The sequence below is a fragment of the Acanthisitta chloris genome, unplaced genomic scaffold, assembly GCF_000695815.1.
Source record: "Acanthisitta chloris isolate BGI_N310 unplaced genomic scaffold, ASM69581v1 scaffold18991, whole genome shotgun sequence".
Taxonomy (NCBI): Eukaryota; Metazoa; Chordata; class Aves; order Passeriformes; family Acanthisittidae; genus Acanthisitta; species Acanthisitta chloris.
Genome location: NW_008655650.1, coordinates 5,337 through 23,741, shown reverse-complemented (window position 1 = coordinate 23,741; position 18,405 = coordinate 5,337). Strand labels below are relative to the sequence as shown.

Below are 18,405 nucleotides of genomic sequence, written 5' to 3'. Positions count from 1 at the left end.
GGTGCAGTGTGTGGTCAGCCCTCGCGCCCGTCGGTGCTCCCTGGAGGTCGCGTTGCGCCGTCCGGTTGCGATGATGACGTGTCAGAGCTGCAAATCGTGGAAAAGGGGAAAGTATTGGGGTTGAGGGTTTTTCTCCGTGCTCCTTTCGCCTTTGTGAGGCGGTTGAGGATGAGCAGGACTGGAAAGTGGGCGGGGTAGGGATGGCAGCTGGAAATTATGTTGCAGGAATGGTTAAAAGAGTGAAAGTGACTCTCGCCCCAAGTCGGTTTTTGTTTGCTTAAGTGCGAGTTTGCCCCAGGCTCGGTGAGGTCAGGGAGAGCTGAGGACCCCAAATCACGGATCTGGAAAGGTTTGCAAAGGACTAACAGCGTTAGGAAGCAGCAAGCGAAGGACTGGGAAGGACTAGGTAAGGAGGAATGAGAGACTGAGGGCAGAGAGCGGCTCCAGAGAGAGAGGATGAGGAAATGAAGAACATTTTTCCCTCTTAACCATTTACTATACTATTTTTTCACCTCTCTTCTTAAAGCGACCAGCAATGAAGACGGCAACTCTGCCTGGAAGTGCTGAGGACACAACCAGCCTTGAGCTTGGTCCTTCTGGCCGAGGAAGTCTCCCGATTATGCAGTGGAGTGGTAACTTTGCTTTCTCATACGGCAGGGAACATTATTCCATAGCCTTTCATCCTACTGAGGCTTAAACAAGTTCAAGGATGTGATAGCATAAGCGTTTAATCTATATTACTCACTCGTTGACATCTCCAGCGTCAGGGCTGGTTGTTTAGCAACAACCGCTGGGCTGGGAACCGGCTCAGCCATGGCGCGGCCGCCGTCTCCATCGCTTCGGCCGCAGCCCGTGCCCTGCACAGCAGTCTGGGAGAGAGGCAGAGAGAGAGGGGCTGTGTTCCCACCACACCCCGAGCGGGTTTCGGGGCGGTGGCGGCGCGGGCGCTGCGGATTTCTCCCCGACTCCGCGGCTTTGCGCAGTTCCGCGCAGGGGAGGAGGACGGGCGCCATTTCCATCGGCATTGCGGTGGGAGGAACGGGGAGGGAAGAAGAAAACAGCCAGTACGTGCCACTCCCCACTTTCTTCTCCTCTTTCCCATCTCCACCTTGCTTCCTTCCCCTCCTTTTCTGCCAGATTCCATAGGGAATTTCAGACTCTTTGCTGCAGTCGTCACAACCCCTCCTGACTCACTGAGCCTTCGCTGGCTGTAGCTGGCTCCCTTGGAGCATCTTTGCCTCCTGCAGCGCCAGATCCGCAGAGCAGGGGAACAACAGGAATAGCAGCGACGACGGTGGTCCCTGCAGCGAGACAGACAGGCATAAAGACACACACACACACAGGGACAGTCCGAGGCAGCCACAGAGGGAATTCTGTATGGCCAGGAGCTGGACTAAGCCATGATGCTCAGTTGCATGGAGGACGGGTGGGTCGAGTCTGTTTTTCTCAGTGCTGAGTGAAAGGACAACTCTTTGCGGTTCTCCCCGTCGCAGCGGGGTGAAGGAGCCCTTAATTTGTCAAACTAGTGCTGCTTTATGACCTGTCTCAGTGCTTTAAAGGAGGTGCCACTGGTGTATCCATACCTTTCGAGTGTGTTCAGGGCAGGGATGCATTTGGTTTGGTTCCTCTCGCCACCATCTTTGTGCCATCTTTGACTGCGACTGAATGCAGGGAGGGTAAGGAGACACAGATAAAAGAGGAGTTATTTCAATGTTAAACTTCAGCTGTAAATCTCATTACTCAGGAATTGAGGTTACTGTCAGGAGGTAAATCTGTGGGACTGGCAAGAAACAAGGCTAAGAAAGGGACATGGCACATTTCTGTAGGACAGCAGTGGTTCTGTGCACAGGGAATGGCATTGTCACTGTGAGCTCTACGTGGCTAACTGCTCCGTAATTGTTTTCCGCATACTGCTGCAAAAGGACTTGGGGAAAGCTGTGATTTCTTCCTCCTTCTGACACTGGTGTGTGTGACACTGTGCAAGCTGATTCATTTCTCTGTGTTCGGGTTTCCTTGCTCTGGGGTTTGCTCGGTGTCTCGGCCTTAGTGCGGCATCGTGACGCAGCGTTCGCGGTGACACAACAAACGCCATTTTCTTGGGCGCCCTGACCATTCGGGGACCACCCGATTCGGTGAAGGGAGCTAAGGGTTGCAAATGCTCATGATAAAAATGTAAAAGCATTACCCTCTCACTCGGTGATAGCGAAGGAAGGCTCTGAGTGACGAGACAGCCATGATCTCCTCCTGCACTTGTTTTGCCGATGGTCATGTTACAGCTGTGACGCAGACGAATTTTGCTGTTGGTTCCTGTCTGTGCTTTAGGGAGTTGAGCTGATGAGGGCACAAGCTTGAACACAGTTAGTTCGAACCATACCCGAAGTGGCAGCACAGGGGTATCCAATCCACCTATTCCACACCCCCAAAGGGTGAAGGAATCCGGAGGAACACAACAGCACCTCTGGCCATTTTGTTGCTCGCAGAGTAGACTCGGAGCCTGCAGTGCTGCTGCTGTTCATTTCCATGTTAGACAAATACAGCGTTGGGCTCTGTGTCAGGAGCTTTCCTGATGCTGTGAGGAGCTTAAAGTCTACGAGCAAATCGGTTTTTTCTTTTCATATCTGGGGAGATTCATTAAAATGTCCAAATGCCAAGTATTCTCCCCTCACTCCTCTGACAAATCACTTCCATACCTATCCAGAAAATTCAGTGCTGATGTGTATTTTTTTTTCTCAAACTTGATCATGGTGTTTTCTGACAGTTTAAAAAGGGTGTGGCTGGGGGGGGAGGGTAAGATTTAATTTGGGTAAATATCTGAAGGGCTGATGCTAGTGGACAGAGATGTAAGCAAGAGATAGGAGTTGTCTATATCCTCTATATGGTATACAGACAGTCCCAAGGCCAGGTGTGAGGATGCCCTCGTTATGGAATGAAAAGGGAATACTCTATCCCATTCTCCCCCACCCAAAAGTTTCAGCTGAAAGGCAGCAGGAGAAAAGGCCAAGTTGGAATCTCACAAAATGGTTCCACCAGCACTCAGAGATGCCAGTGCCGTTTATACTGGCACAGCTCCGAGAGGTACCGCGAGCTGCCTGCTGCAAGGTCATTCCCCTGACTCATGGTCAGCAACCAGTTGGTTCAGGAACTCCCAGTCCACTGTTCTCGCAACTGTGGCACTGCTTGTTAGTCCTGAACCTGGAGGGGAGGCTTGAAAATTAATGCTACTGCAGTAGTGAGGCCATCGAGACCAAAACTACAGCTCCAAAAATTCCTGCGTCTCCAAAGCATTTTTAAATCCATATCTATCATTTATTTCTTGTGCTAACTGCAGAAACTTTGCACTGGTTCCCTCATCCCCTTTTCCCTCAAGACTTCAAAAACTTTGCACTAGTTCCCTCATCCCCTTTTCCCCCAAGACTTCCTCTGGACTGCTGGGAATCAGGAGTGGTGTGGATTTAAAGACTTACTCTCTGTTCCAGGAAAATATGTGTCTGGATTTCTGTAGTCATTATCAGGTGGACTCCACAGGCTCTCAGAGTCCATCAGTGTCTGTCAAGCTAGTGCTGTCTCTCAGGGGCTTTCAGTTTCAGGTACCTCAGCTCAGGAGCTGTCTTGTCCCCTCCCAGGTTTCCCCATTTTTTCTCTGGTGTTCCTATTTAGCCATGTCACTAATATTTTCAGTCGACTCAGAACGGTGGGTACGGTCAGGGCTGGATCTAGTCATCTCAGCTCCACAGGCAGCACTGGAGTGGTTAATGCCTCTGAGCAAAGTAACTTATTTTGTCCCCAGAGTTCAATTTGGGGGTGTGTTCTGTGGCTCCTTCGGAAGAGAAGCACACAGGGAGCAGGGCAGGCTGAGCAGGGACACAGCAGTGCTCAGCCCACCTCCCCAAGCCCCAGCCCTGGGCAGCCTCCAGCTCTGACCCTGCCTACAATCAGCCTTAGCCCTGAGCATCATTATTCCCTGGTTTTCAAAGGCAAGGAACCTGGCTGCTAATCCTGATGCCAGTGACGACTCTTCGCCTACAGGGAGGCATATGTGATGGTTTGTCTGCTAAAAACTGAGCCAACACAGTGATTCAGCCCTTCAGCTTTCCAAGGAAAAGAGCTATTTCTGAGTTAAGCACATCTCCTCAGCTCCCCACACAAACACTCACGGTGCACAGGAGTCCACAGCAGCCACTGGGCTTGGATTGGGATATACAGCTCTGAAACACTGACAGGGACTTTCAGATTTACAGGGAAGTTTCGGTGCTGGAATGATGGGAAACCTGGGAACAGGTACAAACAGCTCAGGGGTGAGCCAGGAGTTGCTTTTCTCTAGCTGCTTTACCAGGTCCTTCTGCTGCAGACAGTGTTAAACTAAAGGCTAGTTTTCAAATGTCTGGTTTAAGGGCAGGTCATACTTCAGTGAACATCTGGCAGTATTTGTTTCCTTATGCTCCTCACTGGCACAGGACATTCTTTTGCCTCTTGAACCACACAAAAGAAAAATATGACTTCCCTTGACATTAGCTAAAGAAGCAGGAACTGTGGTGTTGGGGGAACACCTTGTTCCTGAACTGGCTAAACAAATCTCAACAATCCTCTCCCTGTGACTGCTTTCAGGCCCTGCAATCAATACTTTAGATTCTGAGGTGATACTCTGGTGCAGAAGTTAGGTACAGAAAATGACTTTTCTGGTTTCAGCTACTTTGGTGGATAATGTCTTTGCGTGTAGTTTGCAATGTGCTCCTCAGTCAAGCTGTGTGAGGCTAAATATGATGAGTTTTCACTGCTGCACTTTGCTCCTGCTCTCCCCTGACCTCAGTCATGTAAGTGCAATGCTTTTCTTGCCCTAAGTTCGCCCAGTTTTAGCTCACTGTTCCTTGTGAAATCTGAACTCCTCCATAGGATTCAGTGGTTCCTCCAAACAAGTTGTGGGTTTGCCTAGGAACGCTCAGGAGAGCAAAGGTGGAGGAAAACTGAATGACTCCAGGCAAGTCCAAGCAATTTCAGATGAGCAGAGGAGAATCACCAGATCAGGAATCACAGCACTAATATCTAATCACTCCTAGATTGGTCACCATGCTAGAACTGCTCCCTTCACAACAGCTTTGGGCCAAGCACGAGATGTTACATCTAGGTAACAACCTGCACCAAAGCTCTGGGGTTTAAAAAGGTCTTGTGAATAATTCCTCATTATTTTAATGATGTTGCTCTGCTATGAGCTATCCCCAACCTCCTCCAAAAGATCTGTAATCTACAAATTAAGGATGCACCTCCCAGACCTCGTGACAAGCCAAATTAAAGCCATTGCAGACATTCCCCATCACCTGACCTGCCCTAAATTATCTGGGAAAACTGCTTCTCCTTGCACTATTGAGCAAACAGAGATACTCACCCCAAACCCTTGAACCACTTTAAAAGATGGGGCAGAGGGACAGACAGTTTGCTGACAGCTCAGCAAAGAGAAATGCTGATGAGTGCCCTGACAGATTCCCCTTCGTAGGGAATCCTCCCTGAATCTGACTCTGATTCCCCAGAATGGCAGTATAAATTAGGGACTCACATTTCCAGCAGGCCCCACAGAGCTGAACAGGACACAAAGCTCCCCAGGCTTTTACCCTCGGGATGTTCCAGTCCAGTGTTCAGCCCTCCTTGGAGTTTTGGGGGGCTGCAGACCCAGACTCTCTGGCTTTTAACTCTATTTATGCTGCAACTGTAAGGCTGCAACAGTAGGACTAAAGCAATAAGCTACGTGTAATAAGGAATTGAATGTGGAGTTTTTATTTGGGTCCTAATAAAGGGGGGAAAAAATCTCCATTATGCTTTAAGCTCAAGAGGGAACTACTTAGTTTTACTGCCTGTAATAGCAGCATCATCTCCAGAACCATCTTCTAATCACAAGCATCAGCTACAATAAGCTGTGCAGCATGTCTTCTGCCTCTCCTCAGTCCAGGTCAGTGCTGACACAGAGCATTACAGACCAAGGACTGGCTCAGACTGCAAGTTAGGGCACATTTGTCCATACCTGACCCACGCAGCACCACACAGTAACAGACCTGCACAACAAACAGATGCAGTTACACACTCCCCCGGGCTGAGGAAGCTTTATTGAAACCTTAGAAGTTCACTTATTTCAATTCCCCTTACAGGTCACCACTTGTACTGTCACACCCCTTTGTCCTGCACCTGGCCTTGGGCTGACTCATTCCTGCACTGTGAGGATGATGCATCAAGCTTAGATTTTCTGCATGTAAAACAGGAATATTTTCTCCATAGGGAGACCAGAGCCTGATGAACCACAAGTTTCACCCTGTAATTTGAAATTAGAAGGAAATCATTGATGATGCACACAGGGTCATGCAGAGATCCGTTTTGCTTACTGTAAAAACCCAGAAGTGCCTTAATTTCTAAGCTCTAAATTGTGAAAAATCAGTTCTGTGACTGCCTTGTTCCTGCAGACTAAAGGTCTTAGGGTAGAGAGGAAGTTCCCTTTCATGGGGAAGGTAGGGATTCCCTTTTTGCCTTTGTCTCCTGTAGAATGGATAAAACAGTGTGAAGTCCCTGAAAGGCTTTGAGATGTTCCCCTGACAGAAGCTACAGCACTGCCAGCAAAACATCTGAAAAAGGAGGGAAAAACCCAGAATAATATTGTACTTTTTTCTACTATTATTTACAGAAAACCCCAGACCACTTTGACAAAGCCACGGAGAGCTGGTACTGTTTTTGCTTGTCTCCATATGTGTGTGTGTTCATATGGACATGCCCAACACACAGCACATGTTTGAGACAAGCACTGGTTTGTTTGCTTCCCTGTGAGGTGCTGAGGCACTGGCACAGGTTGCCCAGAGAAGCTGTGGCTGTTCCATCCCTGGGAGTGTTCCAGGCCAGGTTGGATGGGGCTTGGAACAACCTGGGCTTGTGGGAGATGTCCCTGCCCAGGGCAGGGGGTGGAATGAGTTGAGCTTTAAGGTCCTTTCCGACCCAAATCAGTCTGGGATTCTGATTTTCCTGCATATGTGCATATTCTCAGTGGAGTGCTGTGTATCACAGCATCCTCAACTGCTCTTTTTCTCCTCCCCTGTGCGTGCTGCCTGCCCAAGCATGCTGTTAGCTGTGGGAAGAACAGCAGACACAGATGTATCCTTCCCCAAATGTGTACCTGCACTTTTGGCAGAAAGGGCTGACACCTTCTGGGGAGCTTGTGAAGGCAACAGGACAAACTCTAGGTAGCCTGGAGGAAGGGCAGCAGCATCTTAATTGTGCTGAAGTGAAACCTGGTTTTATCAAACTCTAAATAATAAATGAGCCATTTGTTTTCAACTGCTGCCTGGTCTTTCTGGAAAGGTTAGTCTCCTTTGGAGAGCATAGGTGTTCAAGTCTCATACTTCAACAGGAGCTCAAAATTAAGTGACGTTTCCTCCAACTGTTTTTGAAAACCCTAATAAAGATTTCTTTTTCACTCTTAAGGGACATACTACTGAGGCAAGAAAGAAACCAAAGCAAACCTCACTTTGAACCTGTTTCTCAAAGATGCTGCTGTGATTCTGTGATCTGTGCTGCACCTGACCTCTCCTCAGCAGTAACTCTCAGTCCAGCTTTTGAGGAGTAAATCTCCCCTGATATTAGAGGGTGCCTCATAAATAACTGTGCCAGCACGACAGGCACTGGGGAGGGAACCTGCTTTCCACTTGTCTTTCACCCTGTTGCCCCAGATAATGGATTTAGAAACTACAGCAAATATCCAGACACAGTAATCTAGTACAGTTCTTTCCCCTTCCTCCATCCCTCGTTCTTGGAAGGACATGCTCTGTTCTCTGAGCCTTTCCTGGGAGTGTGTGTTTGGATGGAGGCACTGGAGCAGATTTTTGGGATGTGATGACAAAACTAATACAAAGAGTCGCCAAAAACTCAGGGCATCAATAAGTAAAACTCCCAACTCCAGTTCTGCTGTGTTTCATGCCATTTTACATCAGCTGCTGCCCCAGCACAGGTCAGACCCTGTGGCCAAGGTCTGACAGCTCCTGAATTATGCATATGTGTAGCCATTCCCAGGCTTGACAACACTTCATCTATTCCCACTGCACTGAGACATGGACACTGCAGACTACCTACACTGCTCAGACCTATTCCAGCTCCAGGAACCATCAGCCACTCACTGGCACACTCTCCTTCTTCCTCCACAACTTTCTCTGAACCATTTACAGTCAGATTTATGAAGACTCCCTTTTTAGGTTTAGTTCTGACCCACACTCAAAGCAGTTTCAGCCCAGGTTACTTTCATTGTCCTGCAGAATTTAGACATCTCACAACAACCTGCAGGTCCTTGCTGATTTAAAGCACTCCCAGGCCACGTGGGGCAGCTGAGAGAGGAAGTTCCATCAGCATAGTCACATTTCCTTTCCTTGTCACAAAAAGCACCTGATCTGTCCTGAACTGACGATGCCAAGATCAGTAAGTGACAGGCAGAACACTCTCAATCTCGGACAGAATGAGGTTTATAGCCTGGTTTCATCTGCAATGGCATGGGAAAAGTGTTCCTGTACAACACAGACTTCCCCCACACCCCGTCAGCATCGTGTGCTGCACTACAGAGAAATCAAAACCTTTATCACTACTTGCTGGTAAGAACTTCAGTGCCTTCCACCTGGCTGGGAAAGGAAATGAGGCACTGCCAGGCTGGGGGAGCTGCTTCATCACATACTTCACTTCTTCTACACCAGCCTCAACCATCACGTGTGTCCATAAAGTAACTAACCCCAAGGTAACTGTCTTAACTGTCTAATGAAAGCAAATGAATTAATTTTTCTCCAGGTACGGTGGAGATGAAGGATTTTCTCCCTCAGCCTGCAGCCGTGCACCAGATGTGTCTTCCTCTGGAAGCTGGTTTCACATGGTGGCTTAGATTTTCCCACTTTGTATCTAGCACCATTTGAAATCAGTGTTCTAGGAGCAAGAATTACAGCGTGGGAGGACATCAAGCAGCTGCTCACCTCACCGATGGCCTCTACTCCTTAAACCAGCACCTTTCCCAAGGGGTATTTTTTTTGCCAGTCATCCATTCTGTAACATCATCTAATTTCTAGACACTTCTACAAGCACTGTATACACCCTCTCAAGCTAGGGCACAACAGAACAGCTTCCTTCTAATGTACTTCTGCTTAATAAACAATGGATATGAGTTCAAGTTGTCCAGAGTAAAGTGATCCGAAAGCTGCATGAAAGCCAACGTGCTACTTCTTACATCCTGACAGGCAGAGTATGTTTGTTATCCAATCACTAACACTCAATTTACTACCTTCCAGCAAATGGATTTCCACTCTGTGCTTGGGGACTCTATCACCATAGAATTCTCATCCTGTAGCTCCCAGAGACTTGCTCTGCAAACACAAATTCCCTCCAGCAATTGGATCTCAGCAGTTAAACATAAAAAGTGCCTTCAGCAATCAATCCCAGAATGGTTCAGGTTTGAAGGGACCTGAAAGATCACCTAGTTCCATGGCCATGGGCATCATGGTGATGTCACACAGTGCACACATAACCCACTCCTCTTTCTCATTCAGTTTATTCTGAGCAACTTCTAGGATTGTTTCAGTAGAGTCTCCAGCCCTTCAGCCCAACCACTAAATTGCAGCTGAACTAGTTTTGCTTGACCTCCCTGTTGTCAAACATGTTACTGCACACAGAAAAGACCATCACTGTGCGGATGCAGCGTTTGATCAGAGCTCTGAATAGTCATCTGTAACGAATTCATAGCTGTCATCTCCAAGAGGATCCTTCTCTGAGCCAGGAAAACGTCTCTTACACAGGCTGACCGATTTCTCTTGGTGTTCAGAGTCTTAGTTTTTGTCTAGCACCATTTGAAATCGGTTATGATGTAGGGGGAAAAGCAACAGTAATGGAAAACTTCATTCCCCCATCCCCAAAGCCATAACCAAACACCATCCAAAGCACGACCTGGGCTCCCAAACACCTCTGGTTTGCTGTTCTCTGATCTGAAGTGACACCCACAGGCCGAACATCCTGCACTAAAGGAGGACAGTCAGCACCACGTTCATCTCAGGGCTGCTTCCAGAGAAAGCAAAGCATCTCTTCAAACACGTAACTAAGATCCTGCAACTCCAGCAAGCCAGGGCCACCCAACCTTCTGACCACTCCTCCTCCAGGTGCTATTTGTTTGCCTTAACCTGTTATTTACGCAGATTTTTTTTTTTGCCTCTGAAATAAAATTGTGTGCTCCATGGTACTGGGCTCTGCCTCAGGGTGACAGATCACCTGTTTCCCCATTGGACAATATCTAAGTGCTGCAAGTCTCTTCATTTCAGTCCCAGCTCCATTTCCATGACCTGTATAAACCACTGAGAAGTGAGTACAGAATCAGAAAATCACAGAATGGTTTGGCTTGGAAGGGACCTGACAGATCATCTAGCTCCAATCCTCTGCCACAGGCAGGGAGGGTTTAATTTACACTGATTTTAAGTGCAATGTTGAGGAACCAGCCAACCACTGATCCTTCACACCACTTAACACCAAACCAGGTAACCTGTTCCTGTTTGCTCCTCCCACTGCCAGAGCAGCTCCTGTGTTACCAGTAGATGGCAATAACACGTTTTGATTCCATGCAGCACCGAGTTCATGTCTTCCTGACTCTTTCATTATCCCTTCCACGTTCCAAAATGAAACCATTCATGCAGGACTGAGTGTTAGAAAAACAGCACAGGATTCACAGCAAGTAAGACAAATTAATTTGTAGTGTTTAAGTCAAACTCATAGAATCATAGGATGGTTTGGGTTGAAAGGAACCTTAAAACTCAGCTCATTCCACTCCCTGCCATGGGCCAGGGGCACATTCCACGAGGAAAAACTGTCTAGCAGGTGCTTATCCCACCAGTGCTCCCTGCAAGCCCAAAATTTCAGAGTGTAAAGCTGTGTAGTCTGGCATCGTTTGCAGTCCACACCAACTGATTTGAGTAGCACAACCACAAATTAAAAAAACATATGGTAGATCAGTTATTTTTTCTATTCCACCCTCTGAAAGGCTCTAGCCTCTGACTGCACACACTGCTTTGCCAAGAAAATTAAGTACATTTTAAGCGTGAAACTCATAAAGTTAATAATCACATTCTACTTGAGATATCACTTAAAAACACTTGAGCTCTGTTCCCTCAGGATTATATCTGTCACACACTGGACAAAAGTGCCAAAACTCTGTCTGGGCTTTGCTCCTGCCTTAAGTGTTCCATCAGAACAGCCACAGGATAATCTGCCTCTTCTCCACCAAGTTTTTATCAGGTTTTTCAGGCGTGAACACTATAAAATTTGGGAGGTTCTGAGAAATTCCCTGCAATTCCAAAATAAAATCCCCACAGACTCCTCAGCATATTCAATGATATTCTCTACACTATCATTGAGTGCACAAACCAACAGTAACCACCTAAATGTTTGGGCCATGAGAAACCATCTTAATAATGATGGGAAAAGAGCTGTTACCACACAACAAATGAAAGACAAACACTTACTGCTAAATAATTTAACATCTTTATTGGCAATATTACAAGTCATCTCTAGTCTTTACATCTAGAAAGGAGCGTAAAAACGAGGCCAATCTTTACAGTTATTTCACTTGAGCATTAAGTGCATTCCAGGGTATTTCAGCACATTGCAGGTGCCACACAAAGCAAGCTAAGCTAGTGACCAGCACACTCGATTCCCAGCACACATCCCAGTGTTTACACACAACTCCCCAGCTAGGTATCAGCCAGGGACACACAGCCAGCCATGCTGTGCAGCCAAAGCCCCTTTAGAACAACCACAGACTATTATAAGCTCTAACAATACAACTGCTGGGATTCTCCCAAAAAGCCCTACAAAGCCCTAAACAGTTCTGTGTTACTCCAACAATCTGTTGATGACAGGGGAGAGCAGTGCCAAGCGACCACAGACAAGTCAGAGCAGTTCCAATGCTGCCTCAGCCAGCTGAAGTGAGGCAATTTGGGTTTGCTGGGAAAACTGGTTCTTAGGAGCTGCTTCTAGGTTGGTACTGAGATTCATGAAGCCAAAACCTGTCTGAATGAAGCTTTTGGGTTTTGATAAGGAGTTCGAAGTAGCAAATATGCTTTTAAATCACAGCTGAGTCTCAAGTCATGGCAAACACTGTGGTGGGAGCTCCTGGAGTCACAGGCTGGAGGACTAAAACACCTGATGAAGCACAGAGACCATATCTACCACCACTGTCAGCACATCCACTCCTGCACTCCCACAGCTAAACTGCTCTGGGCTTCCTTTAACATGAAAAGTGAGTCTGACAGGGAGAGGCTTCTGTTTCCCAACAGGTATCTGATGCCAAATCTGACATTACAGGGCTTGATTTAGCATCAGCCTGTACAGAGAAACAGGAAAGGATGTATGTGGAATATTTGACTTCACGCAGAAAGCGAGGAAGGCAGATCCACAGAGCACCATTTCTAGCCTGAGAAACAACAAAGCAGATCCAAAACTGACATCAGAGCTCAAGAAAAATCAAGTACCCTAAGGAATTTACACTGTGTTCCAGAGGAGATGGTTACCACTGAGTCCTCAAGCAGTTGCTTTAATTAGGAACCTTCTGTCAACAGGCAGGGGATGCCTCTGCTACAGAAACCTTCAGTTTTCCACTCCAACAAATCTACTGTGGTCTTTCTGGGATTGTATCAAAGCTTCAGAAATATATATATATATATATGGCTTTTGTTTCCTTCTTAAAGGCAAAGGCAAATCTATCAAACTCTGATTTAAAGGCACGTTTTAATTCATTAGATATACAGAAACCAACTTTGGCAAACAAAGAGGTAGGAGTATATAGCATCCAAACTGTGAGAGTTTGAAAAAGACAGAGCCTTAAATGGCACCAATCTGTTAGGATATTAGCAAGCAAATATTCCATGATACAGGAGACAACAGAACCATTGATAATATCTCAAGCACTCCAAGGAATGAGAAGGACATCGAGGTTTTAGTGAGCAGGACAGAATAAATACATTCAGGACAAACTGGACAGTCTTCTGGGAGCAAAGAGGGAGCACTGCAGGCAGCAGCAGCTGACACTGTGACAGTGACACATCCTGGACTGGTGCTGACAGACACTCTGGTAGGGTTACACAGGAAAGACAAGGAGTGGCCCACAAGGAAAAGCAGATATACAGACATATATTTTACCCTATTAAGTATCTCCTCCTAACGTGAATCAGTAGAACAAGATAGAGCACAAGACACTCATCTACAGCAACTCAATGAAAGTGCAATCATTTCCCATTTCTGACAGGAATATTCCAGTGCAGATTCCCTCCCACCCCCCCAGAAAGTCATTCATGCTTTACAGATCTTATATTCGGCAGTACAGGGATTGCTGTCAGATTTCCTACAAACAAAAAAACAAGTCAAATCAGAGATTTTTTACATTTAAATAGGTTTTACATTTATTCTGAAAGCATAGCCTTAGTTTTAGCATTAAATTAACAGGTCAAGTCAGGAAACTAAGTCATTATTTATCCTCTCCTTACTAGGCTGAGATTTTAGCTTCATTCATCTACTAGAGCATTAAGAATGACCCAGGGAATAGAAGAGCCTTTGATTCAAAATGGATCATTTCAAGTGATGAATGGACCCACCTCAAGTATTATCAAAGAGAAAAACAGACCAGTTACAAGATTTCTAACTGGTCTGGAGAACACATCAGGTGCACCCACCCCTTATCATTGATTTTCAATACATTATGCTGTTTAGTACATATTTTCTAACCAAAAGCTGAGTGAGAATTTTGATTTTCGCTCCACTAACAGCAACTTTACAATACTTAAAACACACAAGAATCAAAATTCACAGTAACATCCTTATACACATGTTTTCAAGTTCTTGAATAACTCCTGTTTTGCTTTACAGAAAAAAAAAACCCCAAACCATAGGAAACCTCTGGACTGTTATTCTAAGTCTCTATGGAATTCTAGATACCATAAAACTCAGGAGTTAACAGTGTTTTCACATACCAGAACAGTAATTCCTCTTATCATTGTCATGTGCAAAGGTAAGATTGGAATGAAGAGCTCCCTCTCTTGATTCCTTTTTTCTCTTCCCAAAATTAAGCCAAACTAACCCAGAAAACTAATCCTTTCTTCATTAGAACCATCTTTCTTCAGCAGTAAAGATGATATTCCTTAATCCACACATTATTTTGAAAGAAACTCCCAAGCTTAAATTTCATAAATCATCTCAAACTGATCAAAAGTACTGAAAAGTCATTTGCTCTTTGCAAGTCAGTGAAATCAAGACAGTGCACGTGACACACCTTGGCACTGAGCAAGAGACACAACCACCCATTGCCTTCTCAGATTGGTGCAGTGCAGAAAAGTGACACAAGGTACTAACTCACAGAATTATTTGTAGTGCAAACTCTGTCAAGGTAGTAACAACAAAATACTTACAAGGAACAGTCAAACTAAGCTGCCATGTCTTGAGTGTGTTCTGTGGAACAAGGTTGGAAGAGTCAGATTTTGGAAGAGCTCACGTGACTCTACCCTTGGGCAGGAGCCACCCCAACCACTGAGTGCATCTCACTACTGGGCTAAGCACTGGTTTCAAATACAGGAGAGGAAATCAGTTGCAAGCAAGCAACTTCACTTTGATCCTTTTTCAGGCTACAGAGCTCTGAATTTGAGAAAGAAATCACCTTTCTGTAGGAAGGTTTAAAAAGAAGATCATTTGAAACTTGATTTATTTTTCTTCTAGAAAGCGAAAACAGTCGAGTCAGAATTCTGAGAGACACAAGATGTGGTTTTCTCTGAAGGGATGCACAACTACCTTGGAATTCTAGTCCCCAAAGGTGTTTTCTAGCTCCAGATGTCTTCTAACTATTGGCTAACAAAAGTAATAAACCACAGGAAAACCATTTCCCATTCCTGAAGTGGGTGCAAACATTCTACTGAGTATGGGAGATGTTACTCACTCTTCAAAGACAACCCAAGACTAAGAAATGTGATATGCAAATCACTAGAATCTATCATTTATGACACTAAATGCTAATGCTTCATATCTTCTACCCTGTTCTCTCCAAATGAATGAAAGGTTATGCTCTTCTTCCCCACAGAAAGCCAAAGTTCAATACCTAGGAAGCTTCCACACTCCTGAAATTCCAAGTAAACCACAACACAAAAGACACTTAAGCTTCACTGTAAAAGTGCAAATGAAGTGGAAAGTGTATACCTTTTAAGAGGCAATTAATTCATTTGTGGAGATTCTTCCATCTCAGCTGGGGAATTAGTTTTTAAAATACATGTTTCCTTGCAACTCTCATCAACTGTATAGGAGCTGAACAGCAGAAGGGGAGAAAGGTCTAATTGAATGTCCCATCAAACTGGTGGATTAAACACACAGAGAGGGCAAGAAGAGATTTGCTGCCATTTGAAGCCCACAAACCAGCAAGTATGAGGGGCTGGAGGCACAACAGATCACAAAGGCTCAGCTACGTCAGGAAGTCAGAGGCTAAATAGGGAGACTGAGGCCTTAATAAAAAGGAGATTAGATCAGGGTTTGCAGACAAGAAAGACATTTAATAGTCAGATGTTCACAGAGAGGAAGAGAAGGGAAAGCACAATGAGGCTTTTCATGCTGTAAAATATTCAGGAATGTCACATTCGTTAATTTTTGACGCTGTGGCTTCAGATCCTCCTCCTTTCTGCACCCTGAGAAGTCTCTGCATGGATGAAGGCAGAAAGTGCTGCCCTACTACTGTGAACTTCCACGTACTGTTACTTGGCCCATTCAGATTGCAGATTATCCAAGTCATGGATGAAAAGCAATGACTCAGAAGCACTAAATGACTCAGCAGCACCAAGCTACAGTGTCACCCTGGGCCTGGTCACGACACTGCCCTGCCCAGCTAAGAGATACTAAGCTAAAACCTCTCTGGATATAAACTCCCTTCAGGGTTCTCCCAAGCAGTCCTGTGTGTGCTTCCTCACCAACAAGAACCACAGGAATATTCCCTCTGGTTCACCTTATTTAAAGCATCCCTTCCTCAGCTTCACACACCCCAGAGAAACTCCAACAGATTGTTAGAAGGAAGTTAGGTTTGATGAGATGCTTATCCTAACACCCCACATGTACCACCTAACTGGCTCTGAATTTTCCATTTGGCATGTTACAAACTGTTTCTCCAACAAAACAGGTTTTTTTCAAGAAGGTAAAATCAGGCATTACAGCAAGCAGCAATGCACAAAGAGGCATTAAAATCTCCTGCCACCCCTTCATGAAAAATCACCCTCTAGGTCTCATTAGAAACAGGAGAACACTATTACTTCTGGATTGATCTAGTATTTTACAGATGATTTTGCATGTCTTTAACACAGGGACACAAACATTGCTGCTGCAGGGGAAAAAAAAACCCTGAAAACCTTCTAACAGCACAACCCACCACAAGCCAATGCTACCAGTGGCTTTAACAGCTGAACTGACATGTTTTTAGCAATGACAAAAGTACTTTCCATGGCAAGTTTACATATGGCAAACACAAGCTTAAGAACAGGATTTTTTCCTTCCTGAAAATTAGTGCAAGTGTTAATTAGCAGCTTGGCTGAACAGCAGATACAAAACCAAAGTCAAATACATTGTTAGGCTTTAGCTTCACGAGCTGCTGTGAGAAGCTCAAACACAAAGTGCAGGCAAAGCTCAGAAACTCACATGCGTTAGCACAACTTTGGCTCAGTCATCTTGAAATCTGCAACAAAAGTCATAACAAAAAGGAAACCTACTCACCCATTTTGTGAAAAGAATTTCTTATAGACCCAGAAAGCTGCCAAGAGCACCACGACTACCATAAACACTTGAGGAAGAATGAAAAGAGAAAGGTTTAGGGTGATGAACATCATTTCCAGCTCCCAAAAAAGCCTCAAAAATTATAGCAGAAATAGCACTGTTTTCATCCACAAGACTGTACCACCTCTACCCCCCAAAAAAAAACAACAAAAAAGTTATTTGTTTTGCTTGTTTCATAAATATTTGATGCTTTAGTCAAGACTCTGCAAGATAGTTCAGCTCAATCGGTTGATTCTATGATGACCAAAACCGACTGTGAAATTTGACCTCAAACACAAGAAAAAATACACATTTTACACCAAATTAACCTACAATTGCTAAGCAATCTAAACTTTTCTTCAACTATAGAGTTCTAACCAACACTTCAAAATCACACTACTGCAGTCACAGGTGCTGACTGGAGCAAAAAGTAAATTTCCACATAAAAAACACAATCCAGATTGTATCTTGTTCAGGATTTATAGGACACTTACCACAGATGATGGCTATGATATATCCACCTAAAACAGAGAGAATCAGTGTCACAAGAGGAACATAAGTGCTTCTCACTCAGACATTATTATAGTCACAAAGTATTTCAAGTAGCTCAAGCACTTCTGTCAACACAATCTTTGCAGCAGGATAGTTTACTTAACATTTACTTAACTTAAAATATCCCTATTTTTAATCAATTTTCCCAAACCCTATTTTTGATGGGAAAGCCAAGAAAGTTGCCCTAAATTATTCCCTCTGAATATAAAACAATGTCCCTAAGCAGTAAAGCTTCTCTCACAGGTATTGTAGTGGAAATTCTTGCAGCTCATACTCACTCAGTTTGCAGGTTGGCACTGCAGGATCCCACTGGTTTTCCCCCACGTACTGAATCCGAGCTGCACCGTGTAAGGTGTATCCTGCATAACACTCGATCGTAATAAAATCCCCCACGGAATAGGAAGGTTTTTGGCCCTCAATTACTCTGCCATAACTTATGTGTGGAGTGGAACCAGAACCTTCTTCACCCTTACCTGGAAAGAAAAGGAGGGAAACAAAAGGAAAGACGTATTACTCAATCAGAGATTTGCCACTTGTCCCCAGGCCCTGGTTTCCCCAAGGATGAGATGGACTCACAGATGCAGTTCTGTAGAGAACTCCACTGACTCTGTCCTTGGCAAGTCGCTGTCATCTCTCCAGTGCCATCAGGAAAAGCACACTGAGCATTGCACTTTAACTGAACGGACTCTCCTTTTTCATAGAGAGATTTCACAGGGATCACAACTCCATTGGAGATCTTTGGAGCCTCACATTGCTCTGCACCAACTAATACAGGAATTTAAAACCAAGTTCAGTGATAATAAACTTTATATATTTCATCATTAACTCACCACAAATACACACTGACTCTGTATGAGAAAACCAGTTCAGAATAGCTGAGTTTACCTTTACCACAATTTTAAGCATAAATATTTCCTTTACAAGACTTTTTACTTCAGAAAAAACATCACTGTTCATTCAGGTAATACAATCTTATGATGTGGCAGCTCAGAAATCCACATTGGTTAATTATTTGTGTGAGCTCTAGAATCACTGCCAGGTGCCTTA

General features: G+C 44.9%; 1 protein-coding gene across 1 annotated transcript in view; it reads right to left on the bottom strand.

Moving 5' to 3' along the window:
* Positions 1–745: 745 nt before the first annotated feature.
* Positions 746–18,405, bottom strand: part of LOC103811064 (membrane cofactor protein-like) — a gene marked incomplete at both ends in the record, with an annotated part of 21,631 nt that continues 3,971 nt past the window's right edge. The window contains 5 exons of the mRNA XM_009084010.1: positions 746–869; positions 1,195–1,301; positions 17,301–17,327; positions 17,637–17,831; positions 17,935–18,123. Coding sequence (XP_009082258.1) covers positions 746–869; positions 1,195–1,301; positions 17,301–17,327; positions 17,637–17,831; positions 17,935–18,123 — 642 coding nt within the window. The remainder of the gene's footprint in view (positions 870–1,194; positions 1,302–17,300; positions 17,328–17,636; positions 17,832–17,934; positions 18,124–18,405) is intronic.